The sequence below is a fragment of the Sturnira hondurensis genome, unplaced genomic scaffold (assembly GCF_014824575.4).
Source record: "Sturnira hondurensis isolate 20B ecotype Veracruz unplaced genomic scaffold, ASM1482457v3 Scaffold0022908, whole genome shotgun sequence".
Lineage (NCBI taxonomy): Eukaryota > Metazoa > Chordata > Mammalia > Chiroptera > Phyllostomidae > Sturnira > Sturnira hondurensis.
In genome coordinates, this window is record NW_028095539.1 from 9,512,892 (window position 1) to 9,540,837 (window position 27,946).

Sequence of the window (27,946 nt, forward strand, 5' to 3'; positions counted from 1 at the left end):
GGAGGCCAGGGAGAGGCCACTGGGACCAGCAAGGGGCGAAGTGGCACAGGGTTGGGCACAGGGCAGGGATCTGCACGCGAAGGCGGGAACCCGGGGCTCAGTGGGGATGGCAGGCGTGCAGGAGAGTAAAGCCCGAAAACAGGACTGGAGCCCGGACCACGCTTTTTGCCGGGGTGGGGGTGCTCAGCCCGCCCATCCCGGGAGCCCCACCCCTAGCGACTCAGATCCCACCCCGTGACTTAACCCTGGCCCTAGGCACCGCCCCGTGACTAAGCACCGCCCTCCTAGCACCGCCCCCGCCCTAAGCTCTGCCTGCTCGGCTCCGTCAGCCAGGGGCGAGTCTACGGTCTTTCGGGCCTGGCCGGGGCGCTAAGCCCCGCCCATCGCAGGCCCCGTCGGCTTGGCGCCCGCCCCAGGACCCGCCCACAGGTGTAGGCCCCGCCCCCGGTTCCGGCAACGGCCGACTAGCGCAGGCGCCCTGGTCCCTCAGCGGTGGCCGCCTCTAGTCGGCCCCGCGGCTGTCAGAAGAACCATGGTTCCACCGCCGCCACCGCTACCACCGCCTCTCTGCACGTTGCCGCCGGGCCCCGGGCCCCCGCGCTTCATATGCTACTGCGAGGAGGAGAAGGCAGCTGGGGCTAGTGGCCAAGGCGGCTTCAACCTCTAGTGAGTGACGGGTCCGCGGGGCGCAGGGGGCGCGGGCAGCTCTGTGGGCGGGGCCGCCTGACAGCCCCTCCCCCGCAGTGTGACGGACGCCGCGCAGCTCTGGAGCACCTGCTTTACGCCGGAAGGCCTGGCGGCCCTCGTGGGTAACGGGGCTCCCAGGCGGGCCCAGCAGCCCCAGCACCCCATGCCTGCAGGGCGGACCACGCGTGGGATGGAAGGGGGCTGTCTGGGACTTCCCGAGAGGGGGCTGGGCACCCTCCCCTGGGCTCTGTAGTTGTAGCCTAAGATTGGCTTGGGGTCCCGGGTGGTACTAGGTCGGGCAGGTTTGGGGTGTCGCCACTGGTTCTAGGATCAAGGCGAGAGGGTGACCAGCCCCCGTGCCCCGTAGAAAGCCCATTTTGGCCTGAGTGCGGCGGAGGACGTCACTCCCCGGTTCAGGTGAGCCCTGAGCAGGTAGGAAGGGTAGGTCTGGGGCCGGTGGGTCTGGCCACAGCACTCAGCACCCCTTCTTTCCCAGGGCAGTCTTCAAGCAGCAAGCTGTGACTTTCACTCCTCAGGAGGATGCAGCATCCCTGACCCTGTCTGGGGGGCCCTCCACACTGGACTTCGAGCTCTCCAAAGTGCCAGGCCCAGAGGCGGCCCCCAGGCTGCAGGCACTGACCCTGGGCCTGGCAGAGCGCGTGTGCAGCTTGGAGCAGCAGCTGGCATGTAGGCTCGGGGAGTGGGTACCTGCAGCCTCCCCGGGGCCCCCCTGCCCGTGCCTTCATGCCTGGCTTTCCCCCCAGCTGTGGAAGAGATGGCCGCCAGCCCCAGGAAGAGCCCTCGGCCAGTGGGGCCTCAGCAGTTCCTACCAGGTAGCCCTCCCGCCTGTGACTGACTTGGGTTGGCGCTGTGCTCGGTCTGCTTTGACTCAGTTTCCCCATAATAAGCCTCAAGCTCCAGGGAGGGGCTCTGTCTACGTGTCGAGGTGGCTGTGGCCCTGGGAGCCTACTGCATTCAAGGGCACCCATCCCCCATCCTGCCCCCCCCCAGATCCAGATTCTCAGAGAAGCTGCCCTGGACCTGGGATCAGGAGGCGATGTCCTGGCGAGTCCCTCATCAACCCTGGCTTCAAGAGGTGCCCACCCTCCACCCATCCCTCCTGTGCCCAGGGTCCAGCCCTGGACTCTGCCCATCCCTCCATACCTCCATAACGTCACCTCCTTTTTTCTCCCAGTAAGAAACAAGCCAGTGGTGTAGATTTTGATGACCTCTGACCGTGCCGCAAAAAGTGTGACCCTGCCAGGAGCTTGCCTCTGAGAGGGGGCAGCCAAGGCCCCACGTCGCCCGTCCTGCCGCCCAGCCAGGCCAAGCCTGCTTCTCTGAGCTCCTTCCTTATCAAATAAATGTATTTCTCAGGCAGAGGGCATGGCCAGCCTGTGGCTCCCGGGGGGCTGGCTGGGGGAGAGGTCAGGCGTCCCCCACCCACTGCAATCTGGGTGTGTGGCCACAGGACGTAACAGAGGTGCCAGGCCCTGGATCCCTGGGGAGGCGCTACCAGGCTCTTCCAACCAGCCTGGGGGCCGAGAGGGCCATGCAGGGCAGGGTCCGGGCTCCTAGGGCTGGGACCCTCCCACCCCATGGGGTGCACACCCCTTCTAGACCCCCACAAAGCAGGACATGGCCTCGACCACCCCATACCATACACACAGGGGGTCCTGCAGGAGATGGGGGGGCCTGCCAGCTGGGGTGGGGCTGAGGAATGTGGGCCACCCCACCCACTGGCTTGGAGCCCTGAATTGCCCAGGCTGGGCTCTGCTCCCCACCCTCTCTGGCCATCCCAACGCTGCACCCTGGCCTGACTGGTTTGGGAGCCCTATCCAGTCCCTGTCATCCCTGACGAATCGGGGGAGGGGCTGTGCCCCACCCACCAGCCTTTCTGCCGCGTCATTCTGGGCTGTCATCTGGAACAGCAGGCCATAGTGGGGGCTTATGGGTGCCAAAAATCGGGCCCTCTGGTCCCTGGGATGTGCGGACATGCTCACGGGAGATGGCTTTAAGGGGCTGCAGACTAGTGCGCAGAGGCGGCAGCAGAGGCGGGGGCACTAGCGGGGGTGTACGACGGGCCGGTAGGCCGCCAGGATCTCGGAGCTGTGTGGACACGTGTACTTGAACTCTTTCTCCTGCAGCGCACTGTCCAGGTAGCGGCGGATGCCGCGCAGCTGGTCTGGAATGGGCGCCTGGCGGAAGTGTGCGCACACAGTCTGCGGGTGGGCAAGGGGAGAAGGCGTATCAGGGTCTCTTCCAGGGCATGCCCCGCCCACCTGCACCCTCCCGCCACCTGCGCGCAGGCCCGCACTTACGTCCACTATGTAGAGCTTGGGCAGCAGGCCGCAGTCAGCCAGTGTGAGCTGGTCGCCGTCCAGGAAACGGCGGCGTGACTCCCGCAGCTGTGGCTCCCGGACCAGTTCGTGTTCCAGGGGCGCGCGCAGGTAGCTGTCCAGCTTGGAGAGGGCGCGCAGCAGCAGGTGGTACAGGGCTGGCGGGGGTGGGGGCTGTTGAGGACTGGAACTGGAACACAACTCCCCCACCCTCGCCGCGACTTCCCACCCTCGTCACCATCGTCCTGCGTGGGCACTGGGTTCTTGATGAATGTGGAGAACTTGTGAAAGACATCATTGCCCGCCATGGTGGACTCTCTGTAGCAGGGCGTCAGGCTGGGAAATCTGGGGTGGGGGCGAGTAGGAGGGAACAGTGGGTCAGACTCTTGCCCGAGGGCACGATCCCCGACAGCCCCACAGTGCCCTCTCTGGGCTCTGCCCTGGGGGTGTTCTCCCTGGACCCTGGTCTTTGCTTCTGCTGCTGTGCCCAGGCTCTCACTCAGGGGGGCCCAGTGTCTCCTCCAGAAACTCCTCGATCTGCAGCGTGTCTGTCTTGGCCTCGCCATCATAGAGCAGGATGGGCAGCTGCGAGCCGGGTGCGAAGTCCTTCAGCACATCCAGGGACCTGTGGCCGTGAGGGAGGGGAGGTCGTGGCTCTGGGGGTGGGCCAGAGGCCTGAAAATGTTCCCTTGGGGGCAGGGGGCTCACCTGCGTGTATCCACTGTGGTGAGGGTGAAGGGCACACCCTTGAGGAGCAGGATCATGAAGAGCCTCTGGCAGGAAGGGCAGTGCCCCACACTCTCACCGTCCTCGCTCGCCTGGGGTGGGTGGGGTTGAGGGGTGTCAGGGCCGGGAGCGGACCCAGGAATCCTGCCACCCGACTGGGTGGCTCCTGGCCTCCCACTGCCAAGAGGCTGGTGTTGTGCCAGGGCTCCGACTCAGATGGGCACGGCCTTGGCGAGTGGCCGGTGAGGGCCCTTGACTTGGTCCCTGAAGGCTGGGGAGGAACTCAGAGCTGCTGGAAGCCTGGCAACTGAGGGCCGGTACCCAGCATGGAGTGGGACCCTGGCTCGGGGCCTGGCCCTTCAACCCTTATCTGGAGAGCCTGGGCAGGGGCCAGAGCCCTGGCTCCAGGCAGCCCGGGCCGGGCTCAGTGGTGGGGTGCGCCGAGGGAGCTGCTTTCTCAGTGATTCACACGCCAGATGGGCATGGAGGGCACAGCACTAGTTGCCCCGCTCCCCAAAGGTGGGGAGGGGCTCCCCAGGCCTGGACCCCCACGGGGCTGGCAGGTTCAGCACCTCCCTGCCGCACTGACCCCAGCCACACTTGCTGCCTGGCTGGTGCCTCCCCACGGAGGGGCTTTTTCTCCAGACAGCTGGGCTGGGCCCAGGGGCCCAGGCTGAGTGGGGGACAGGGCCGTCCCTGCTCCTTTGGAGGGTGACCCCTTGGCCCTTCTCCCCCCAGGCTGACCCCACTTCACCCAGCCTCTTTAAGGCTGCCGGGGTCCTGCCACAGACGATACCCCACCCTTGAGCCACCCCAGAAAGTGGAGCCCCACAGAGAACCCCCTCCCCAAGGCACCCCCCCCAGCCTAGCTGGCCCGGCACCTTGACGAACAGCTGGAGCTTGGCCGTCTCAGCCATGGCGGGAGCTGCAGCGGGTAGGGCAGGGACCTGGGGCTCTTTAAAGCTCCCTGGGCACCCGCCCTCCCCAGCCCAGGGCCCGCCCCGGGAGTCACCTAAGAGGAAGGATCAGGCTGGTGGGGCTGTGCCCCAGCAGGAGGGTGTGACCATGGAGGGCCTGAGTGGAAGGGCCTGCCGCCTGAGGAAAGCTGGGGCCCCGAGCCTCCTGTGGTGGTGGGGGGGGCGCAGTGGGATGGAGGCCTGAGCCGTGGACTGGAGGCTGGGGGAGAGGGGCCTCAGCCTGGGAGGAGCAGCTCTGGATTCAGTCACACCCGCAGGAGCACCCCTGCCCTCCCGAGGTGGACATCCCGGGGTCTGGCGGGGCATGTGGTCCAGGAAGCTGGGGAGTGGCATGTGGGAGAAATGCATAGCTTGGCCTCTGCCTCAGTTTCCCCATCTGCCTACCAGGAAAGGACAAGACTGATAAGCCACCACTTGGGAGGGGCACCCTCTCCCACTGACTGAGCTCTGTCAGGCAGAGGCCCCTGCCCAGGGCAGGGCCTGCATTCCAGACTTGCCCCTGGGAGACCCGCCTGGCCCGGGTGTCCACCCAGTGCACCCCACACCCCTGGCCCCTCCCAAGGGGCTCAGGGCAAGATTCTTCCTGCTCTTAACCTTTCAAAGGAGGAACCAGGGGGCAGTTTGAAACCATAACCTTCTGACCTGTGGGGTCAGCCCACACTGCCCTCAGCCGGAAGGCCAGGGGAGGTCTGGGAGCCTGCCAGCCCACAGGTGTGCACCTGCCCACCCGGAAAGGGCGGCTTGCCACCTCTCCCAACCACCAGTGGGGGGGCAGCCGCAGGGGTACCCCAAGGGAGGGGCCCACAGGAGTTCAGCGCCACCCAGTGGCAGAGAGAAGGATCTGTCTGGCTTCCCAGGTCTCTCCTGGGACCAGGTCTGAGGGCACCTTCCCAGACCCCGTCAGGGCTCCCAAGCAGAGGCCACTCTGCCAGCCTGGGGCTGACCGGGACAGACTGGAGTGCGACGCCGGACTCCCCTCCACCCGCTGGGATTGCAGGGGCTCCTGCATAAAAGGGGGGCTTGCCCCACTTGGTTCCTGCGCCCCTTCCCCCCTACAAACTGCTGTCCTGGAGAAGGCTCCAGGGCCCTGCGCACCTGCCTCCTCACCACACGTCCAGTGTGTGAGAAAACCCTTAGACGTCTGCAAAAAAGCTAGTGAGCCATGCGAGAGCATGCCTCACCACCCACTTCCTGCAAGAAACAAACCAGAACAAGGCTGTGGCTGCCCCGGGCTGGGCCGTGGGGTTGCATTCTTGGCAATGGTGTGGGGCAAGCAGCACAGTCCAGGTCATGGTGCCGGCAGCCTCGAGATCTGGCCTGGAGGCGTCCTTGGGATGCATACACGGTGTGCACCCACGGGGGTGTGGGCAGTCCTGGCCTGTCTCAGCGGTCGGGGGGGTCATGGTGTCACGAGCTGAGCACTGTCCCCCAAATCCATGTGTTGAAGTCCCAGCTGCCAGCACCTTGCAATGGGATCGTATTTGGAGATGGGGTGAGGGTTCTTTAAAGGTGTGATGAAGTTGCGTGAGGTCAGGACCGGCCTCATTAAAATGGGGAGTGTGGACACAGATGCGTTCCCAGGGCGAACGCTGTGTACAGGTGGGGGCCGAGGTCTGGGGGGAGCCAAGGAACCAAGATGCCGGAAACGGCCGGCCTCACCAGCAGAGCAGGAATGGGCCCCCCGGCCTCAGGGACCAGTGCTGCCGACACCCCAATCTTGGACTCTTGGCCTTCAGGCTGGAGGAGGGGGAGTGTTCCCTTTTGTGAGCCCCAGGGGCCCAGTGCACATGGGGGGGAAACTCCAGAAACTGGGACATGTGAAGCATGAGGGTCTGTCCTTGTCACCCTGAGCCCGTGCCTGCATATGTGTGGGAAGGGTGGAGGAGCCACCTACAGGTGACCTTCGACGGGTACCGCCACCAGCGAGGGAGCCTCATCTATCTGACCATTTGCTTTTTCACCAGCTCTACAGAGTGACTATTTTAAAGAGGTGAGACCAGCAACTCACGGTCACCGAACCTGATGGCAGCACCCACGACCCACCAGGGCCGCGAGGGTGTCTCTGATCCTCCCTCGCCCATCCCCGGAGCAGTCCTGAGCGTTGGCCACCAGGGCCCTTAGCTGCTGGCCCAGCCCTTCCCCGTGCAGAAACCCCTGGCCTGAGCCCTGTCTGTGGCCCCCCAGTGAGGTTGCCAAAGCTGCTCTGCAGAGAGACAGGCTTGTCCAGGGGCAGGGAGGGGACGCGGGCCGTGCGGGGGTCTTAGCAGGAACCTGGATGGGGACTTCTGAGCTCTGCCCTCGGAGAGGGCGGGGGAGGAGTGAGCCCTGCAACAGTGAGCACATCCAGGGCCCACACCGGGGGCTCCAACAGGGACCCCTGCTTAAGGGAACCATAGCCCCTTGGAGAAATGGCTGAATCCAGGCCGGGGCGGGGTGTGTGTGTGGGGGGTCAAAGCAGGCCTGGAGATTGTTGCAAGTGAGGTGGTGCTACATTCAAAAAGGGGGACACGTCAAAGGGATGAGAAGCCGCTGGGGAGGGGCTCCCACTAGCCGAATCCGGGGCCTTTTGAACATCATATATGATGAAATTGTACAAACAGTTGAAACAGTATTTTGAATATTTGACCACAATAAAACTTTTTTAAGGTGACAATAAAGGCCCCAGGTGCTGTGACTCAGTGGACTGAGCACCGGCCTGCGAACCAAAGGGTCACTGGTTCAATTCCTAGTCAGGACACCTGTCTGGGTTGCAGGCCAGGTCCCCAGTAGGGGGCGTGTGAGAGGCAATCACACATCGATGTTTCTCTCCCTCTCTTCTCCTCTAAGAAATAAAATCTTTTTTTAAAGATGACAGTAACAGACAAGCACGTATTTTTAAAAACCCACAAAGTCCACAGCGATTATTTCTAAAAGCGGAGGAGCTCTTTGAGAGAAAATGGCTGCTGGTAAATACGGAAAGGAGGGGTCAGCAGGGAGGCACCGCTTTGCAGCCCCCACCTGGGTGAAAGGGGACAAGCGGATCAGTGTCCCTCCACCCTCTTGGGGGCGTCTGTGTCCCTTCCACTGCCCTTGAAGCACCTAAACAGGGAGACTGACCATGGCCCAGTGCAAGGGGACAGGCTCTGGGACCCTTCCTTGTGACCACCCCATCTCCAGGCTCCTTGAGCCAGGGCCTGGGAGCCTCCATGCCACCTCCAACCTTTGCATGCACTCCTACCTGGACTTGGGTCTCAGCCCAGAGATCACCTCCTCCTGGAAGCCCTCCCATGGCCAGGATGAGATGGAGACCGCCCAGCAAACCTGCTGTCCACAGAAACCTGAGCACCGGGAGCCCAGGCCGAGGGGGTGGGGGAAGAAGTGACGGACAGCCCCTGCCTCAGTCTCCCCACCTGAAGCACCAGGCTTAGAGGGGCGTGGAGCCCTGCCCTCTGCCCCCAGCTGACCCTGCTGCCTTGCCCCATGTGAGGCCTTGTGTTCCCGGACTTTGCAGACGAGACTGCCCAGCAGGGGCCCCCGTCACGCCGACACCCGACCCCACACACGCAGGCTTGCTTGTGTAGATTTTTTGTTTATTTACTTAAAACAAACATCTGTGCAGTATATACAAGTCCGGCGCCCGGGTGGGCAGGTGGGCAGGGTGCCAAGCTGGGGGGGGAGCAGGGGCAGCTGAGGGGGTGGCAAGGGGCCTGCAGCTACTCCTGGCCAGTGGGGCTGGCTGTGCCGCTCCCGGTATCCAGCCCCCTGCCCCAAGGCAGCCCCTCCCCAGTCCCCCCGCAGGGAAGCAGGGTGAGTACACCCCCACCTAAAACAAAATAAATAGGAGGCAGGCTTGGGACCTAACCCTGCCCACCCTCAGCCCTAGGCCCACAGCAGCCTCCTTCTCTCCAAACAGGGTGCAAGAGAGAAGCCAGTCCAGGAAGCCAGGTCCCCCACCAGGACAGGGCCCCACGTGCCTGGCAGCCATGTCACCCCATGGGCCCCAGGGGCAGCGGGCGGAGCTGGGCTTTAAGGCAGAGCAGGGTGAGGGCATCGCAGCCCAGGGCCAGCCGGCCTTTGGCACAATGAGGGGAGGGCGGCCTGGGCAGGGGGCAGGGGGCTGGAGGGGCGTGAAGCCCTTGGTCCTAGACCTCCCACTTCGTGAGCTGGCTCCTGGTGGTCAGCAGAGTGTGTCCGTGTTGAAGGAGAGCTGGGCCTGGTGGAGGTTGGGCAGGCTCGGGGATGTGCCTGCACCCAGCGCTGCCCCACCCCAGGACTGGACGTGGTCTCTGCCCCTGCCTCCCAACCTCCCTGAGCTCTCCCAGGGGCGAGGCCCTGTTCCACCTGGTGTCCCCGCCCATCCTGCCTGTCTCCAAGGCCCCTCCCTCCATGTCCCTGTCTCCCCACTCCCCACCGCGAAGAAGAGCCGGCAGTGGGTCTGTCTCCCCTGCCTGTGCCCACCTGCATTCTCAGCGTCCTGCTGTCCCCTAGAGCTCCAGCTGGCAGCAGTCCCTGTGGCCACCAACCCGCCTCCACAGCCTCTACCAGCCTGGCTGCCCTGCCCTGCCCCTGCCCCCTGCTCACCCGTTCTTCCTCGAAGCTAATGAGGCCCTCATCGTCGGTGTCCAGGTCCTCAGGCTCCTCGGCCACAAGTGCCCGCAGCTCGGTGGGTGTGGGCCGGGGCCGGAACAGGCTGAACAGGCGGCCCAGGGGGGACTGCAGGGCTGAGGGAGGCTCTGTCTCCTGCTGCTCCAAGTTGTCACTCTGCTTCTTGGCGAAGTTCACAAACACCTGGTGGGCAGAGAGGCAGATGGTAGGTGGGGGAGGGTCTGGTGGTCAGTGCCCCCACCCAGGTACTCACGTTGTCCAGGGTAGTCTGGCTGACCGAGTAGTCCTCGATGCCCAGCACGCCCACCACCTGCTCCATCTTGCTGAACACTTGTGCCAGCGAGATGCGCTCTGACTTCAGCTGGTACTGCACCTTTGTGTGGTGCCGCTCCTGGGGGCAAGGAGGTCCGGAGGTCAGAGGCCACTCCAGCCCCGCCCCCATCCCACCCCACCCCCACCCGGGGCCCCGCCCACCTTGAGCACCGCCTCTGGGAAGTTCCGGTTGAAGTACCGCACCACATCCTTCACGTTCTGGCTGCTCTTGGTCCTCACCGTGATCATGTAGCCATCTCCAAACCTGCCGGACAGGCCCATGGCCACAGCCCCAACTGCCCAGGGAAGCCACCCCACCTGCCCCTGGCTCCACAGCCCGCCGCCTGCCCCAGGCCCTCAGCTCACCGGTTCTTCAGGTGCTGGATGCTGCCAAGACAGCGCAGACGCCCGTTCACCATGATGGCTAGTCGTGTGCACAGCGCCTCACACTCCTCCATGCTGTGGGAGGGGCCACAGGCTGGCACAGGGCCTCGGGGAGGGGCGGGGCGAGGCAGGGGCAGTGCAGTACAGGGGCCGGGGTAGTGCAGAGGCAGGGGCAGCGGGTGCAGGGGGCGGAGGGGCCGCACCTGTGTGACGTCAGCACCACGGAGCGCCCGGTCTTGATGAGATCCAGGATAAGGTTCCAGAGGAAACGGCGGGCCTTGGGGTCCATGCCTGTGGTGGGCTCATCCTGGGGGCGGGGGGCGGAGCCTAGCTTAGCTGCACCCCTACCAGCCACCTCGCCCAGGCTCCCCAACAAGACAAAAGCAAAGAGGGCTCACCAGGAAGATAAAGGCGGGGTTCCCGATGAGGGCAATGGCCGTGGACAGCTTGCGCTTGTTGCCTCCGCTGTAGGTGCCGGCGGGCTTGTCCGCGTACTTGGTCAGCTCCAGCTTCTCCAGGGCCCACTTCACCACCTGGAGGGACGCAGCCGTCAGAGGCCCATCCGCCCCGCTGGACCCTCCCGCACCTGGGCGACTCTCACCCGGGCTTCGTCCTTCCAGGGGATGCCGCGGAGCCGCGTGTACAGCTGCAGGTGCTCCCGGGCCGTGAGCTCGTCGAACAAGGCGTCAAACTGTGGGCAGTACCCCAGGCTTTGTTGCACCTGGAGCAGCTCCTTGAGCACGCTGGGGAGGCAGCGTCGTCAGCACTGGGGCGCAGTCCCCCACCCGCCCAGGCACTGCTCCCACCTCGCGTGCGCCAGTACCTGTGCCCATTGACAAAGGCCTCGCCCCCTGTCGTACTCTCGTCGCCCGTCAGCATCTTGAAGGTGCTGGTCTTGCCTGCGCCATTGACACCTAGGAGGCCGAAGCACTCGCCGGGACGCACGCCCAGACACAGGCGGTCCACAGCCAAGATGCTGCCAATCTTCCTGGACTTGTACACCTATCAGAGGCGAGGGGCTGTGTGCTCAGTGCCCCGGGACCAGCGGCTGGCCCCGCCCACCACCCCGCCCCGCCCCTAGCCCTGCCCCATGAGGGCCCGCCCCCCACAGCCCTGAGTCTAGGAGGGGCAAGGCAGGCGCAGCATGGGGGCTCCACCCCTCCCGCCTGAGGCTCGCCTTGGTCAGGTTCTCGATCTTGACCATGTCGTTGTCGGCGTCCCCGCGCAGCACTCGTTGCCGCTCGCTGGCCACGTCCACATCGTCCTCCACAGGTTTGGTGGACACCGGCATGCGCCTGGGAGACAGAGTGGGCAGTGTCCTGCCAGCTGCCTGCACCGCCCAGCTCCCCTACGCGCTTACCCGCCGCACTCACTGTGGCTGCCGCAGGAAGTTGTACTGGCCCATGATGGTGAGGAAGAAGCCCACGAAGCCCTCCACGGTCATGGCCACCAGCCCCCTGGTGACGATGTCCCACTCGAATGGGGACTTCATCTTGTCAAACTGGCCTGTGGGGCAGCCGGCTCAGGGCCTGTGCCTGGGGTCTTGTGAGCCCCCCTTCGCCTCCCCTCCTGCAAGTCCCTGATCTCCAGGGAGAGGCATCCCGCCCTCTGTCTTCCTACACCCCAGCCCCAAGGGCCCTGCTGCCCCGGCCCTGCCCGCACTGGGCCCTAAGGGCCCTTGGGGCTCCATCCCGCATCCAGCCCCCACCCCGCGCCCGCCGCACCGATCTTGGCGTAGTACTCATTGAGGTACTCGTTGTAAGCCATCTCCATGAGCCCATGGCCCAGGTTGTAGTTGGGGAAGATGAGGAAGCAGCTCTTCAGGTAACTGTTGACCACCTTCAGGTCCTGGAGGGCCACAGGGGGTCACCGAGGGTCACGGGGGTCACGCGCCCGGCCTCGGCCCCGCTGGCCGCTGTGCCCGCGCCCCCGCTGCCCACCTTGTCATGCTCAAACAGCTGCAGCAGGAAGGTGGCCACAGTGGCCGTGATGCCGATGAAGAGGTTGATGACGATGAGAAACACATAGGCTGAGCTGGGGACCTCAAACCAGAAGGAGGCCGGGTACATGATGGGGGTGATGGACCACCTGCCGTGGGAAGGCAGACGCGGTCAGCAGGCGGGCCAGCCCCGTGGCACGCCCGCCCTGGCCCACCCCGCTTACCCATAGAGCAGGAACAGACAGAGCACTGCAGGGAAGTTGGTGGGTGACGTGTAGGCCGGCAAGTCAAACACAAACAGGATGATGACGCAGCAGGTGGCCGGGACCAGGTAGTTTAGCTACCAGGACAGAGGTGGCTGGTGAGGGGCAGGGGCAGTGGAGGGGCTGGGTGAGGGCCCAGGACAGGGAGGAGGGGCCCGACGGCTGACAGGGCGGTGGTGGGGCGGGAGACGCAGGTGCCAAGGGAGACGCCCCCCCCCGCCCCGGCGGGACGGGAGGCGCACCATGTCCCACACGTAGTTGGCCAGCCAGTAAATGATGGGGCTGCAGCCACTGACGAACTGCAGGTGCTTGGCCTTGGTGGACTTCTCGGCCACCAGGAAGACCACAAAGCTGGCCGGCACGAAGGACATGGCCACGATGATGAAGATGGCGATGACCACGTCTGTGCCCTGCAGACTGGGGGCGAGGCAGCCTCAGGCCTGCCCGGCACCCAGCCCCACAGCCTCGGCCCCGCCCCGCCCTGCCCCCACACATACAGGTAATCCAGGGAGAGGCTGGCACTCGTCTTGTTCATGGGGTGGTTGGTGACAGTGATGCCTGTGGCACAGGAAGGACAGCCTCAGTACCCCGCTCCAAGCCACCCACCCCAGCCCGCCCACCACACCCCACTCACCATAGGCTGCTGGGTGGCCCTTGCTCTTGGGCAGGTTGGCACGCAGGATGGCATTGTTGAGGCTGTTAAGGTAGGTGGGCATGCTGTGGTAGCCCTTGTTGTTGTAGAAAACCTGGGAGGCAGAGGGAGATCCCAAAGCCCTGTGGGTCCCTGCAGACCTGAGTGGGGGGGTGGCCAGATCCCACGGGGCCTGGGGCCAGGTGGTGCTCACCTGGGCTGCCCGGCGCACTGCGATCTTCCGCACCATGGCTGGGGCCCGGGTGCCAAAGGAGGCTGGGATGGACTTCTGGACGTTGCCAAAGGTGATGGCCCCGTACCTGGGCAAGGCCGAGGAGCAGCGAGGTCACATGAGCCGTGGGGGGCTGGCCCCCACCCAGCATGGTCAAGTGCCTCCCATCCAGCTCACCGGTGCAGCCGGAAGCGGTCGGAGGTGAACAGCAGGTACTCGGAGACGTTGTGGCCAGTGATGTCAGTCAGGATGTCGCCCGTGACCACACGCATCTGGGGTGGATGCCCGCCCACACCACTCGGGCAGAAGAAGCCAGTGCCCTGTGCGGAGCAGGTGCAGCGCACGGGCTCCCGCACCAGGCGTGGCAGGGAGGGCGCGGATGTCCAGTTCTCTGTGGGCACAGCGGGTGTCATTGTGGCCCGCTCTGCCCCGCACCCCAGGGCGGCCTCGAGGGCCCTCACCTGGCCCGGAGGTGGGATGCAGAGAGGAGTTCCAGGCCTGCGGCAGGTCCTCGTCCTGGGACAGCGGGGAGTCGGACGGGGCAGGCGAGGGGGGGGGCGGCACAAAGTTGGACAGGGGCAGCCCCTGCGTGAAGGACTCTAGGCACATGCTGTCGAAGAACCGTGCGGCCAGCAGGCGGGACTCGCCACTGCTCAGGTTCAGCGTGGACCCCAGAGAGCCGTTGGCCGGAGACTTGAGCACACAGGTGGCACCCACGCCCGATGGCAGCCTGAACGTGCTCACGAGCTGCTGGGGGCTGGCGTCGGGCGACAGCTGGAAGCTGGGGCACCCACACCATGAGTCCGGGTGCGGAGATGGGTGCCCCCCAACCCAGCACTGGAATCAGGCCCTGCCCACCATTGCTCCCCGGCGGGCGTCCTCACCGGTACTCCTGGCGCTCCTCATTGGCGTAGGGGATGAAGTTGCCGCGGGGCTGGGTGTAGTTGTGGTACTGAGAGGGGGACAGGACCAGCGGGGGCAGGTCGCCTGGCAGGGTGAGCAGGGTGGGCAGGTCGCCTGAGCACCTGCCATCCAGGCCCAGGCCCCGCCTTCCCAGCACCCACAGTGCCCAAGCAGGGCCAGGCTCAGGGAGGCGTGAACCCCCAGGCACTGCCGGTCTCAGGCGGAGAGCCAGACCCTGAGCGGGGTGGGTCCCCCACGTGGCTCAGGAGGAGACCAGGCCCACAGTCCCGCGGGGTGGGACACCAGCACTGACACCCCTCCGCCCGGCCGAGCCGCCGTACCGATCTCAGGGACAGAGAGGGCCACCGTCATGGCCACGCAGACGAACAAGGCGGGGAGCAGGATCTGAGACGACAGTGCCTTGGAGTTTCGGCGGGCGCAGTGGAACCGCTTCACCAGGAGCCCGTGGAACTGCCGCACCTTCAGCCACCAGCCCTCCAGCTTGCGGCTGCTGCCCTGGCCCACCCTGCAGAGGGCCTCGGCCTCCGCGTCTGCACAGGGAGGTGGGGCTGCTCAGCCTCCACGCCTGTCCCAGCCACCCTCCAGGAGACCCACCGGCCCCGCCCAGCTGCCCGTCGGCCACCTTGCAAGCTGACGTTGTCCGGGTCCTGCAGGTTGTTGCAGAGGGGGTGGTAGTCACCGTAGACGTTGGCATAGCCGGCTCCCTCGTCCCCGCGGGCAGAGCCCACTGAGGATGCAGACTGCAGGGACGCCTGCGAATGGGCCAGCTCCGCGCACCTGGCCAGGTTGCCCGCGTGAGTGTCACCCAGAGGGGCCAGGCCCTCGGCCCCAGGCAGCGCATCCTTCCCGGACTCTTTCATGTCTGCCACCGAAGAAGGCAGGGGGTCTCAGGAGGGCCTCCCCCCGCAGGCCTGCCCAGCACCCCAGACCCCATGGTTATCCACCTGCCCAGGACCCCTGGCCCCAGGCTCACCCCCGGGCAAGTCTAGGTCCCTGTTCCCACTCGGGACCCTGGGCCTCCAGAGACAGAGGACGAGTGAGGATGCTCAGGGGCACGCTGAGGCCCAATGGGGCGGGGCTTGTCCCCAGCTCCCGAACCTCACCCGCCTCACTGTTCTCCAGCGACTGGTCCTCCTCTGACGCCTTCAGGAACACCTCCTCCAGCGTGGTGTCCATCAGCCCGAAGCTGCTCAGGTGTAAGGAGTCCAAGCTGCACTCCAGGTGCTGGGAGAGGTGATGCTGGGTGAGGGAGGCAGGCAGCCTGGGCCAGACTTATGGCGCGCCCCACCCCTACCCTTCTCATCTGTAGGAGGCCCCGCCCCGCTGCCATAGCCCTGCCCCCGCGGGCCCTGCCCCCACACCCTCAGGCCACCCGCGGCCCCTCCCTGCCCCCCACACCTGGAAGAGGCGCTCGAAGGCCCCCTTCTTGGCAGCCTCACTGGGCAGGATGTAGGAGAGCTCGGTGCTGGTGTCCGAGACCAGGAGGCAGGAGGCCACGTGCTTGCGGATGAACTGGGAAACCTGGGGCTCGGAGCAGCTGCTCAGTGGGGCCCGGCCCGGCGGGCTGGACGTCAGCCCTGGCTCTAGGAGGGCACGGGGCTGGTGAGGGGCTTCACTCGGGGCCGCCGGGGAGAGACCCTGGCCCAGGACGGGGGTGAGCCAGGCCGGCGGACCCAGCAGCCTGCGCTCGTGGGGCAATGTGAAGGTGCAGCCCCGCTACGCAGTGTTGGGAGCAGGGCCCCAGGGGCAGCCCCAGGACAGACCTTGGGGGCCCGTGGGCTCGGCAGGACGCTTGACCAGCGTGAGGCGGTAGCCGTCCCCGTAGGCGCCCTTGAGGAACAGCGGGGAGCCGCAGCACTTGAGCTTCCCGTGGGAGATGATGGCGATGCGGTCCCCGAGCAGGTCGGCCTCGTCCATGTGGTGGGTGGACAGGAGGATAGTGCGGCCTGCGGAGGCCGGGGTGGGGTCAGGAGGGTGGGGCCGGGCGGAGGGGCAAGGGTAACACACCCGCCCGCCTGGCGCCCCCCCCCCTCACCTGGCTTGTACTTCAGGATGAGGTCCCAGATGGCGCGGCGGGCGTAGGGATCCACCCCGGCCGTGGGCTCGTCCAGGATGATGGCTCGGGACCCTCCCACAAAGGCGATGGCCACGGAGAGCTTGCGCTTCATGCCACCGGACAGCGTCTGCACCAGCGAGTGCCGCTTGTTGGAGAGCTCCAGGTCTTCGATCATCCTGAGGGTGGGACAGAGAGCCTGGGACCCAGGCTGCGGGGGCCCAGGCCCCGCCTCAGGCCCCGCCCCAGGCCCGAAGCCCCGCCCCACACACTTGTCCATCTCCTTGCGGATCTCCGCCTGGTCCATGCTCTTCAGCCGGGAGTAGAACCAGAGGTGCTCCTCCACCGTGAGCCGGTCGAAGAGCACGTTGTGCTGGGGGCACATGCCCAGGTTCTTGCGGATCTCGTCCATCTCTGTGCGGATGTCGTGCCCGTAGATGGTGGCCGAGCCAGACGTGGGCGGGAACAGGCCCGTGAGGATAGACCTGGTGGGTGGGCAGGGTCACAACCCCCACCTCCTTCGGGAAGCCCGCCAGCCACCCACACGGTGAGGGCCCCGGGGGCCTGCCCCCGGACACTCACATGGTGGTGGTCTTGCCGGCCCCATTGTGGCCCAGGAAGGATACCACCTGGTTCTCGTAGAGGTTCAGGCTCAGCTTGTTCAAGGCCAGCTTCCTGTCGTTTTTGTAGATCTTGGTGAGCTTGTCCACGCAGACCACCAGCGGCAAGTGGGTGGGCTCTTCCTCCATGCCTCGGGTCTCCTCTGCACCAGGGCCGTGGGTCAGCGCCGAGGCTGCCCCGGGTCCCCGAACCCCAGTGACTGCCCCAGCCACCACCCTGGTGCCCGCCTCACCCAAGCGCCGGTTCTCCATGGCGCAGGCCTGGTCCTCCTCCATGACGCTGAGGCGGGGGGCGTGCGCCCAGGGCCAGCTCCACTCCCATGCCTCCGTCCGCCCGCTGCCCAGCCAGTAGGACTTCTGCAGTGGGAAGTACCAGGGCCGGGGCAGCCCGTACATGCCTGGGGGGTTGGGGAGAGGAGGGGCAGCTGACCCACGGCCTTGGGCTACTGGCCATGTCTCCCCCAAGGAGCTGCAACCCACCCTCACCCCACCCCCTCGAAAGGGTTGGCTGGCACCTGGGTGCACGGCCTCGATGTACCACGTGAGCACGCCGTAGACCATGGCGTCCACCATCAGCATCGTGACCGCCAGGAGCAGGTTGAAATCGTCCCCTTCCACAGGCGACCGGCTGAACGTGTGCCACTGAATGCCCACCCCCGCCACCTCGTACAAGGCGAAGTACTTGGAGCCCAGGCCAAAGGCTGTGGTGGACATTAGGGACTGAGGGGGGACAGTGGCGTCAGCGCAGGGAAGGAGCCTGGGCACGCCCCTGCCCCACCCCCCCGTGACCCTCGGTTACCGCAATGCACTTCTCAAAGGCGGTGATCTTGTCATGCGCCACCTCCTCGCGGATGGCCACGTACATGTAGGGCACATAGCTCAGGAAGTAGATGATGCCGCCGCAGGCCGAGGCCAGCTTGGCCTTGGAGTACAGCACAGACACCAGGAAGCTGGGGCAGACATGGCCACAGGCTGTCAGCCACGCCGGGCCCGGCTCTGAGTCCCAGGCCGCCTCGGCTGCCCCCGTGGGGGCTCCAGGGAGCTCGGAGTGGGGCTCCGCTCCCCGGGACCACCAGCAGGGCACGCCCCCCCCCACCCCGGGCCCACGGCCGCCAGGGGGCTCTCACCAGAACATGATGGTGGCCACGGCGTAGACGGCCAGGAAGAGCCAGATGATGAGCACGTGGCTGTGCATGAGCACCTGGCCGTACTTGAGGATGACGGTGAGGGCGGTCACCGAGATGGAGAGCTGCACGAAGCCCGTGATGAACCAGGCCACCCAGTGCACGGCGTTGTCCAGGCCCATGGTCTTCATCACCTGAGGCAAGAGGGCAGGCGCAGGGGGCCTTGGGCACGGGCTGGGGAGGAAGGGGTGTCTGCAGCGGCCCCCCCTCCGCGGCCGCGGCCCCCACCTCCTTCAGCCGGTGCTCCTTCTCTGCCACAATGTGCTGAATGGTCATGGCCACCGAGTACACCCAGGAGATCACCATGCACAGCGGCATCATGTGCTCAATGACGAACAGGAAGCTGGGGCGGGGGGCGGGGCGTGAGGGGGGCTCGGCCGCCCCGGCCCCACCCCCGAGCACCCCACACCGCACTCACTCATCCCGGGTGTAGCAGGGGTAGGGGAACATCTGAACGTAGCTGCCGGGCTCCACCACGTCGTGCCCAACGAAGGTGTTGATGATGGCGCGCTCTATCATGTCTGTGGGCGGGGTCAGCCGTCAGCGGGGCCACAGGGCCACAGGGCCTCCCCCCCCCCCGCCCCGGGCCCCCCAGGGCGGTCCGCACCCTGGATCCAGACGAAGCCGTAAAGGAAGTAGAAGCGCCCGCCGGTGTTGGGCCCAGGCCGCCAGTAGGCCCGGCGGATCTCGTTGGTCTTCTCCGTGAAGCTGGAGTTCTGGCGGATCTTGTAGTGTACGTGGGGCGGCAGGGAGCCATCCTTGCGCGTCTGGAAGATCACGCCTGGGACGGGAGGGGCGCAGTGGGGGTGCGAAGGGGGCGGGGTGTGAGAGGGGCAGCACCTGGGATGCGGGAGGGTCTGGAGTAGATAGGGAGGCCCTGGGGGATAAGAGGGGTGGGACCGAGGTGGGCGGGGTCACGGGGGCGGGGAATAAGGGACGTGGGGAGGGGCTGGGACTGGAGGAGGAGGGGCAGAGTGGAGCTGACTGCTGGTGCAGGTAGGTAGGTGGGAGGAGGAACTAACCCTAACCCGCCCCAGCGAGGGGGACTCACTGGCAAACACGGTGACATTGTCCTGGTAGGCTTGGTTGAGAGTGTAGTTGACGATGCTCTCCTCATCTGGGAAGCCCTTGAAAATGTCCACGCTGACCTGGGGGGAGGGGCGTCGTTGGAGCGGGCCCTGGGCACCCTCGGAGCCCCAGGGGTCCATCCACCCCACCTTGGACATGAACTGGATCCAGCCGCAGGCCGCATTGTCGATGGTGTCCAGCTGCTGCAGGAGGGCGGAGCCGTTGGGCAGGGAGAAGTTGCCCTGTCGCAGGGCAGGCGGCAGGTCCTCCAGCGACAGGTTCAGCGCTTCGGGGTGCAGCCGCAGCTCCGCCACATACTGGGGGCGTAAGATGGGCTCAGAGGGTGGCCTGCGCCGCCCACCACCCCGGACCGTGCGGGCTCCCCGCGGCCCCAGCACCTGCTGCAGCCAGTACAGGTGCTGCTGAAGCCTGCCCTGCTCCAGGAAGCTCCGGATCTCGGCGGAGATGTTGAGCCAGAGCTGGGCATAGTGGGTGACGTTGCCTACAAGGGCAAAGGTCTCGTTGGCCTGCAGAGGGTGAGGGCATGGGCTCACGCAAGGACCCTGGCCGGCGGGGGGCGGTTCTCCACCCCCTGGCCTCCCCCACGGGGGCACCAGCCACTGGCCAACAAACACCCTTGCTCTGGCCAAGCTGCCGCCTGGAAGCCTTCAGTGCCCCTCCAGCCTCGCCTTTCTCCAGCTCCCCCTGAGTCTCGCTCTGCACCCCCTCCAGGGCGGCGGGGTGCGGTCCCCCTGCCTCACCAGCTGTGCCCTCCCAGCTCCTCCCTCAGACCCCTGTCTGTGCACCCCTCGGGCAGCCCTAACACCTGGCTCTCAGGTCTCCCCACACTCGGCCTCTCCCCTCCCTGGGCCATTTCTGGCCGTGCTCCCTACTTGCCCCAGACAGGACTTCTCCCCGGGAAGGGCCTTCACACTGTGCCCTCGGCCGGCCCCAAGCCCCCACATTTCACCCATTGGAGACAACTCTGGGGGGTGAATGCACGCCGTCTCTCTCCCACGCCCACCAGCACTGAACAGCCCTGGCCACACGGAGCCAGGCCGAGAACTGGTACCACAGCAGCCACTCTAGTGCACCCCCACGGCAGCCCCCCGGTTACCCCTGCACCCCGATCCCACGATCCCACAGGATCACACCAGAGCTCGGGGGTCCGGGCTGCACCCCTCTGTGCAGCGGTCTCAGCCCGCAGAACCCTCCCCCAGCTGCTCCAGCTGCTGCCCCGGAAGACTCGTGCCGCTAGACCACCGGGGCACAGACTCGCGCACCTTGAGGATGACGCGGTCGGCCTCAGACCCCGCGGGAGCGTACAGGATCTTGGGGTTGCTGGTCATGAGGTGCACTAGGAGGCCCAGGTTCCGCTGTTCCTTGCTCGTGAAGCCCAGGGAGCTCATGTTGCCCCGGCGCAGCGCCTCCGGCTCAATGGTGCTGGGGCGGGACCGGGGGAGGGGGGTGGGGGGTTCAGGGGGGGCGTGGCCTCACGGGTGGGAGCCGGCACTCAGGATAGGGAGGGGCGGGTGGGGCGGGGCTTCAGAGGGGCTGCGGGTCCAGGCCTGGTATAACCATAACCCGTGGGCCGCGGGTAGGGGGTGTGGAGGATTCAGAGCATGCCTCGGGACCAGGCCCCACCCCGTCTGCCTGTTCACCCCCGCCCTTCCCCTGCCTCGCACCTACCGGTTGTTACCGCACAGGATGGGCTGTAGGGCGGCCCAGAGCTGCACGAAGGCGGAGCACTGGCCCTGCAGGCCGTCAGAGGAGGCCGGGGCCACGGCGGGCGAGGTCCCCTCCTCCGCGGTGGCGTTGGAGCCCGTGCCCACCCCGCCCCCTGTGCTGTTGGCCGCCCAGCCCGGACTGCTGCCTGGGGCTCCAGGAGCCCGGTGTGCGCAGGCGCCCTGGGGCAGCAGTAGAGCCAGGGCCGACAGAACGTCCACGTCCCGCAGAGCCTTCTGGGCGTCCAGCAGGTCCTCCAGCAGGGCCTGCAGCTGCCGTGGGGGGGGTGGCTGCGGCTGGGGCGCCGAGCCGTTGGGGGTATCCAGGCCCAGCTGAGGGGAGATGGGCAGGTGGGGACATGCAGGCCCAGGGGAGGGAGCAAGGCTTGGGGCTGGTGGGCAGGTTGGGAACTGAGTCAGGGTGGAACTGGGAAGGTACTAGCAAAGGGACGGTGGCTGGGAGGAGGGGCTGAGGGAGTGTCTGCAGCCCAGGGGTAAGCAGAGCATGGGCCCGGGGCTGCGAGAGACAGACTGGGGCCAGGACGTGGGGCCGGGCAGGGGTGTGAGGCATGGCGTGTTGAAGGGTGCAGGGTGCCCAGCAGGCGCCAACCCCCACCCCCTGCTCCTCCTGCATGGCCACGGGCCCCCAGGAGCTCCAGTACCTCCTCCCGCCTGGACATTGGGCCACCGGCCAGCTGGCAGGCAGCGCCTCCTCACCTGCTGGGCTATCTTGGCCACATCCAACTGGTTCTGGAGCTCCGCAGCCAGCCCAGAAAAGCGCCGGGCGCGGGCTGTGGCCTGCCCGCTGCAGACAGCATCCCGGTAGCCCCGCAGGGCTGGCAGCTGCCCCCGTGGCACCGTGAGGATGCGGCCCAGCTCCCCGGAGCCCGGAGCGCATGTGAGCTGCTCTAGGAGGGTGGGGGCCACCAGCAGCTCCTGGGGGCGGGTGCAGGGAAGCGGTTGGGAAGGAGCCCCAACCAAGGGGACCCAGGTCCTGGCCCAAGATGGGCTCAGGCCACCGAGCCAGGTCTGGGGTGGGGGTAGAGACACATCACTGTCCTGACCTCCCCACCCTAACCACAAACCCTCAGGACCCTCCCTCACCCGAAGAAGGAGGTAGGAATTACCAGGGGTGCCCCTCTCTGTAGCTGCCAGGCAGAAACACCCGCCCAGAGACAAGGCGCAGCCCCCTTTCCCACTACCAGGCCCCCTCACCTCCAACCGAAAGAGGGAACTGGGACGTGGGGGGCCCCAGGGTTCCTGACCCCTGGGGAGGCCTGACTCCACATCCAGGGTAGGCGAAGAGCCAAAGAGCAGGTGATAGACCTGGGGTGCAAGGGGGCACGGCTCAGAGCCCCGCACGCCTCTCACCCAGCCCTGCAACCAGGGGAGGGAAGAGCAGAGTGGCCAGGTCTGGGAGCCAACCGCCCCAGAGGGCAGAGTGCTTGGGGCCGGTGCCGCCCCGCCTCACCTCAGGCACATCCACCTGAGCAGCCAGCAGGGCCTGGGCTGTGCTGTTAGGCAGTGACAGGTTCTGCGTCAGGAAACGCCACAGCTCCCTCGGGTCCCTGGCCACCGTATCCAAAGAGAAGGAGGACACTGGACAGATAGAAGGTTGGGGCTGAGGGCCAGCTCTGAAGAGGTTCAGAGCCAAGCTCCCGGCCCCACGGCTCAGCCCCCGGGGTGGGCAGCTCGGCAGGCCCGCACAAGTGTACGCACACCGGGGTCTCAGAGCCACCATGGGACCGGCAATTTTCAGCCTTTGTCACCTACGGCATACGTTCACTAAGGACTGAGACTGAGGCACACCAAAAAATATGGTTTTCGCTGATCTAACAATAAAAAAATTGGTATAATTTTGATTCATTCATACCAGAAGGTGATTATTGTGTGGGCTGTTGTCATTTAAAAAAATGTATTGGCTGATGAGAGAGAGAGAGAGAGGAAGGAGAGAAAGGGTGCAGGGAAACATGGATTCGCTGGTCCTCCCACTGACGCACGCATCCGTGGCTTCTCCTGCGTGCCCCTGACTGGGGATCAAACCCGCAGCCTCGGTGCATCGGGACGACGCTCCCACCAACGGAGCTGCCCGACCAGGGCTTGTCGCCATGTTTTTATTTGACAGTCTAAGGAAAGAGGTCAGTTTAGTGCCCCTGACTCAACTGTCAGCTATGCTATGTTTCAAAAATCCGCATGGTGAACTGGTAGAAAACCACAAGTTCAGACGGAGGGCCAGAAGCACAGACCCGGCCTGCGGCAGGACGCCACCCAGCGGGGGCTCAAACCCAGAGCTAGGGCCTGGGCTCCCCACCACGCACACACACGGGCACTGCCCACCCGTCCCGGGACACACCTGCCGGTCTGTCTGCCCGGCGGTCCCAGGTGTCGGGGCCCAAGCTGAGGGCCTCCAGGTGCTGTCGCAGGGCCTCCAGCTCCCAGCCCAGGCTGGGCCGCTCGGGGTCGAACAGGTTGCCCTCCTGCACCACGCGGTCCAGACGGTCCAGCAGCTGGGTGACCCTGCAGTGAGCGCCACGGGAGGTCAGCCACTGGCCGCCAGCTGGGGCGGTGGCGGCGGGGAGGCGGGGCGGCAGGGAGGTGGGGTGGCGGCTGGGGGTCACTCACGTGGAGTTGGCGTACTGCAGGAAGCCGAACTCGTCCCGCTGGCCATCGGGGCACAGCGACTGCATGACGGGCAGGATCCCAGCAGAGGTCAGGGGCGCTGCCGTGTAGAAGGCTGGCAGGGGCAGGGCAGGTGAGAGAGCCGAGGACAGGGACAGAAAGGAGAGAGAGAGCAGGAGGGAAACAGAGGCCGAGAAGAGAAGTTTATAGAAAGTCGGGAAGGAAAAGCAGCTTCAGGCAGCAGGACGGGGGACAGAGGCCCAAGAGCTCCAGTGCAAATGACCCCAGCGGGTCAGAGGTCGAAAGGCATCTCGCCACCCCTGCCCCGCAATTCCCAGAGCCTCCCTCCTCTGTCAGCCAGCCAAAGCCAGAACACCCTGCCACGCTCCCCGCACCCTCCAGGGTGGCATGGCCCTCAGAGCCCAGGAGAGTCTGTGGACCCTCCTGCTGGGCAGCGACCTCTGACCCCTCTGGCCAGCTGGTTAGCAAAGTGAACGCAGGTGCCCGCAAGGCTCTTACGAGGGAGCATCAGCCCAGGCCAGCCCAGGTGTCCCAGGGCTACAAGGGAGGGCCAGCAGCCCCCCAGAGAGGTGGGCACCCTGGAAGCTGAGCCTGGAGCCCTGGAGGCCCAGGTGGCCCAGCCCCTCACTCCCAGCACCTTCTTCCCCTCCCTGGATCTGGCTGTCCCCGACAGTGGGTAGGGCTGGGAAGGGCTGTTAATGCAAGCAGGGGTAGGGGTGGGGGAGTGCTTAAGCCGCACCAGGAGGCCCCCCAGGACCCTCCTGCAGCTGCGCCTGGGCCAGTAAGGAGGAGGTGGCCGCTCACTTACAGACTGCATGCAGGCGGCGGAGGAGGACAAGAGACCATGCAGGGGTGGGCAGAACAGAACAGAGGAGAACAGTGAGGACCTGGCCCTGGCGGCCACCACGGCCAGTTGCACCCTCCAGTCCAGCCAGGAGGCGTGGCCAGGGGCCCCTCGGGGACAGGCTGGCAGACCGCACAGGGTGGCAGGCCGTGGCACCTGGGACGTATACGTGCAGTCACGTGCACACAGGACAGGCGTGCACGGGCCGAGAGGGCTTCCTGCCCCACCCCCAGCCATGCCCTGGGCCCCTGGACCCTCACCTTCCTTCACGGAGACGGTGGGCTTCTTCTGCCGGAGCCCCAGCAGGACAAAGAAGAGGACCAGGGGGATGAAGATCTCGAAGGCCAGGACCCACTGGAAGGGGCGGGCGGCGTGAGGTTGTCGGCCCAGGGCGGGCCGGGCGGCCCCGCGCCTCCCTCTCTCTGCAGGCAGATGCCCTCCCCGAAGGCCAGCCCCGCCCCGACATGCTCCCCCGGGGACGGCAGAAGGTCAACCCTTCCTTAGAGGGCCTTTCAAAGGGCAAGAGGGGGACTGTTGTCTGGCCCAAGGGAGAAACAGGCCCCTGCCCCACCCGGCTCTTGTCCTGCTCGCCACACTGAGGGCCGGCAGCGGCAACCAGCCAGCTGGCAGGCCACTCTCACCCCTGCAGGTGCCCGCTCATCCTCTCCCCTGCCTGCGGGGCACAGAGGGGTGGAGAAGCTCCACCCGGGCTTCTCAAAAGACCCAGGCAGGGGTCTGTGAGCCCCAGCCCCCGGTCCTGGCCCCTGGCCCTCACCCCAGGCTGCTCGGCTGGGTGCAGCAGCCCTGCCCGGCCCAGCCACTGCTTAGCGTTCCTAGGACGGCTCCTGCCACCCCAGGGGGGGCGCCGGGCGGAGCCCTGCTGGGAATTGCTCTGAGTGGGAAAGAGCTGCCCAGGTCCCAGGTCTCTATGTCACCTGGACAGTGGAAGGGCTCCATGGTGTCACCCCCTCAGCCCAGGGAGGGAGTGGGGGAGGGCAAGGGGGAGGCCAAGGGAGAGGCCTTGGGCCGGCTGTTCCAGGGGGAGCCCCTGCCCAGCCCTTCTCACGCCCCTACCAAACGCAGACTTCAGAGGCCCTTCCCAGCAGGCTCTGTCCGGCCCGGGGGCGAGCCCCAGCCCCGGTGGGGCAGCTGCTGCTGAGTCTGCTGCACTTTGACAATGGTGCTCTGTGGTCGGGAACACCCGCCCCAGCCCGTGCCAGCCTCCATCCCTCCCCGAGCCAGGACCCAGCCCCAGGCTGGCTGGGGAGGCATCGTGGGCACCCACAGGGCCGGGGACAGGCACAGGCCACACACCAGTGAGGGTGGCTATGTGCAAGCGGCCACTCGGGAAGCCCGGGTCACGACCTGCCATCCCCACCCACACCCGCCCTGCCACCGGGCACCTCCACCAAGTAACTGCAGCAACAGGCCTCTGCCTCCTCATCGCCATAGCAACGGCTGCACAAGAGCTGCTGGGAGAAGAGGCCTGCTGGGCAGGCGGAGGGCGGGTGGCCAGAGGGGCATCTGGTTACAGGCAGGCAGCACTGGTCTGGCCCCACCTGGGCGTCCCACCCGGGGGGCCTGCAAGGGGGGGGGTCAAGCCCTGTTCTTGAAACCAGCCCAGTGCCCCCATGTTGTCCCTGGGGCCTGGCTACCCACCCTGGGCCTAAGCCCTCTCCTGCTAGGTCAAGGGCAGAACAGATGACACCTCAGGATGGAGTTGCTGCCTCCCACCCCAGTGACTTGGGGATAGTCATCCAGTCCCTGCGCCAGAAGCTGCCTGTGGCACCAGGCTAGGCCCACGTCCCACTGAGCGGGGACAGGCCACACCCACGAGTGGAGAAACCGAGGCCCGAGCTTGGGAGGAGGGAGCAGGCAAGGTCCAGGGGCCCTTGGCCCCTGCCCTGCAGGCCGAGCTTGCCCCAGGGAGTGCGCCCCAGCAAGGCACTCAGCCCGAGGGGCAAACCCTCTGCTGGGCAGGTGCCAGCATCCGACACTGAAGCCTAAGACCCTCCTGGGCAGTGAGGGTCCAGCTGGGCCGTGCCCAGAATCCGGCCAGCCCCAGCCCGAGCACCAGCCAGCAAGGACTCCACCAACAGCGGCAGGCCCGGGACCTCCACACGGTGCACCCAGTGCCTGGGACCACGGTGGGGCAGGGGCAGAGGAAGGTTTTGGGGGAGGCCTAGCAAGTTGGGGCCATTCCTGGGCATAGGGCTGTGGGCACCTCCCACCAGCTTGCCAGGCGCCCTGCCAGCCACTGCTCCCTGAGCCGTGGGGTCCCCAGTGGACACAGGGACCATCATTCCTGCCTCTGCCCCCAGCTCCTGGGGGGCCCTTCCTGCAAGAATGGGGGTGGGGGGACGGGGCTAATACGAATGCGAGCCCACACCCTGATCCCCGTTCTCCCCCTGAGCCCTGCTCTGCTGTCCCCGGTGGCCCAAAGCCTGAGGTGGGGGAGGCTGCATCAGAAGCAGCCCCAGGGCTGCAGGCCCGATCCAGCGCCAGCCAGCTCCGGGCGCCCTAGGCAGCCAGTGTACCCAGCCCTGGCTCCCCGCCAGGGCCAGGTGCCCAGGGGAACCCTGCCAGGCCGTGGTGATGACGGCCACCCTGCCCTGGCCGCAGCACTGGGTTTCTCATTGTGCGCTTCCAGGCCAATCCCTAGGAGACACAGGCAGGAGCCCAAAGGACCCCAGGGACAGATGGGACGGGAGCCTCCTGGGTCTAGGGGGACAGCACGGTGCCTCCTCCTCAAGCCCTCACTCGGAACCCTGGCCGGTTCCAGGCCCATACTGGAAAATCCCCACTCGGAAACCCAACCTGCCCTGGCCTCTCGGATGCGGGCTGCTGCCCTTCCCAGGGCAGGATCCTGAGGGCCGGCGTGATGACATCCACACCACCCTGGCCCTGCTCCTCACAGGAGGCTTCTGTTTCTGACAGCGGCCCGCAGCCGGCCCTGGCCCCCAGAGGGGCTGGCTCAGGAGGGTCACAGAGTGGGTCCACCTCAGGGAGGGCGGCCCCAAAGGACAAAAGGGTGCAGGGACTTGGGCAGCCAAGGCTGGCACAGGAAGGACATTCCCAGTGGTGAGAAAGCAGTCACAGTCCCAGCTCGTGGATATGGGGGGAGGGGCAGAGGGAGGGCCTGCCCAAGGGCAGAGGAGCTGGCAGGGAAGGGGAAGGGGATGCTGGCTGATGCAGGGGCTGGGCCCAGAGACTGCGGGGCCTGCATCCAGAGGGCCAGCCCTCTGTCCTGGGGACCAGGGCCTCTTGTGACCCCTGGGTCCCCGGGCAGCCTGTCCCCCAACCTCAGGCTGGCCCTGGACAGCGCGCTGCGGAGAGCGCTCGTGACTCAGCCGAGCACCGCGAATGTCAGCGGGCGCGGGAGGCGGGCTGGGCACCGCATATCCCCCTCCCGGAGGCCGGAGCTCAGGCAGGGGCGCCCAGGGCCCGACTAGAATGGGACTGGGGCACGTCGTCCCTCTCGCGACATCCCCCTAGCCAGCCTGGGGTCCGCGCGCTCCCGGCTTGCCGCACGTGCGCGCAGAGAGCGCGCCACTGGCCCCGGTGCGCGCGGCCTCCACGGCCCGCAGGCCCGCGGCGCGGGGTCGCTCACCGGGCTCCGGCGTTTCAGCGTCACGTTCTTCCAGAGCAGCAGCTGCAGCTGGTGCAGGAAGCCCATGGCGGGGCCGCGCCCCGACCGCCTCCGCGCCGCGGCCAGCTCCTCTGCGCGCCCCGCCGGCCCGGCCGCCCGCCTCGCCGCTCGGCATCGCCCGCGCGGGGGCGGGGTCTCAGAGCCCGGGACCGGTTCCGCGCTAGCT

The 27,946-nt window shown here is 66.6% G+C and overlaps 3 protein-coding genes across 9 annotated transcripts; 1 reads left to right on the forward strand and 2 right to left on the reverse strand.

Annotated features, from left to right (window-relative positions):
- The first annotated feature begins 361 nt into the window (after positions 1-361).
- PAXX (PAXX non-homologous end joining factor) lies at positions 362-2,638 on the forward strand. Of its 5 annotated transcripts, none has more exons than XM_037036607.1 (7): positions 362-666; positions 745-809; positions 1,055-1,104; positions 1,184-1,374; positions 1,452-1,520; positions 1,699-1,783; positions 1,883-2,638. In XM_037036607.1, exons 1-7 carry the CDS (start codon positions 533-535, stop codon positions 1,883-1,885), a joined length of 597 nt encoding a protein of 198 aa, XP_036892502.1. In that variant the 5' UTR covers positions 362-532; the 3' UTR covers positions 1,886-2,638. The 5 variants fall into 5 exon arrangements, with proteins under 5 accessions (XP_036892502.1, XP_036892500.1, XP_036892503.1 ...); XM_037036605.1 differs by having other exon boundaries at positions 745-805; XM_037036608.1 differs by having other exon boundaries at positions 745-805; positions 1,189-1,374.
- A 112-nt stretch (positions 2,639-2,750) lies between these two features.
- On the reverse strand, positions 2,751-4,696 carry CLIC3 (chloride intracellular channel 3). The gene is made up of 6 exons (XM_037036602.1): positions 4,634-4,696; positions 3,735-3,844; positions 3,526-3,651; positions 3,265-3,371; positions 3,009-3,184; positions 2,751-2,909 (listed from the first exon to the last, which is right to left on the reverse strand). Exons 1-6 carry the CDS (start codon positions 4,667-4,669, stop codon positions 2,751-2,753), a joined length of 714 nt encoding a protein of 237 aa, XP_036892497.1. The 5' UTR covers positions 4,670-4,696.
- Positions 4,697-8,281: 3,585 nt separating this feature from the next.
- Positions 8,282-27,876, reverse strand: ABCA2 (ATP binding cassette subfamily A member 2). 3 transcript variants are annotated; one of them, XM_037036599.1, is made up of 49 exons: positions 27,742-27,876; positions 24,392-24,485; positions 24,096-24,098; positions 23,270-23,381; positions 23,001-23,164; positions 22,119-22,246; positions 21,863-21,973; positions 21,365-21,583; positions 20,613-20,980; positions 20,207-20,366; positions 19,322-19,450; positions 19,073-19,240; positions 18,907-19,003; positions 18,463-18,636; positions 18,274-18,376; positions 18,084-18,198; positions 17,799-17,989; positions 17,471-17,621; positions 17,187-17,391; positions 16,905-17,069; positions 16,634-16,814; positions 16,324-16,536; positions 16,034-16,230; positions 15,762-15,944; positions 15,397-15,581; positions 15,102-15,222; positions 14,621-14,860; positions 14,319-14,528; positions 13,959-14,061; positions 13,536-13,855; positions 13,252-13,465; positions 13,057-13,162; positions 12,846-12,957; positions 12,709-12,769; positions 12,454-12,628; positions 12,173-12,288; positions 11,950-12,097; positions 11,734-11,857; positions 11,383-11,515; positions 11,187-11,304; positions 10,833-11,011; positions 10,611-10,752; positions 10,408-10,542; positions 10,213-10,316; positions 9,992-10,084; positions 9,788-9,890; positions 9,567-9,704; positions 9,290-9,496; positions 8,282-8,921 (listed from the first exon to the last, which is right to left on the reverse strand). In XM_037036599.1, the coding sequence occupies exons 1-49, from the start codon at positions 27,805-27,807 to the stop codon at positions 8,886-8,888; spliced, it is 7,320 nt and encodes a 2,439-aa protein (XP_036892494.1). In that variant the 5' UTR covers positions 27,808-27,876; the 3' UTR covers positions 8,282-8,885. The 3 variants fall into 3 exon arrangements, with proteins under 3 accessions (XP_036892494.1, XP_036892495.1, XP_036892496.1); XM_037036600.1 differs by lacking the exon at positions 24,096-24,098; XM_037036601.1 differs by lacking the exon at positions 27,742-27,876 and having other exon boundaries at positions 24,027-24,098; positions 24,392-24,482.
- Positions 27,877-27,946: the final 70 nt, after the last annotated feature.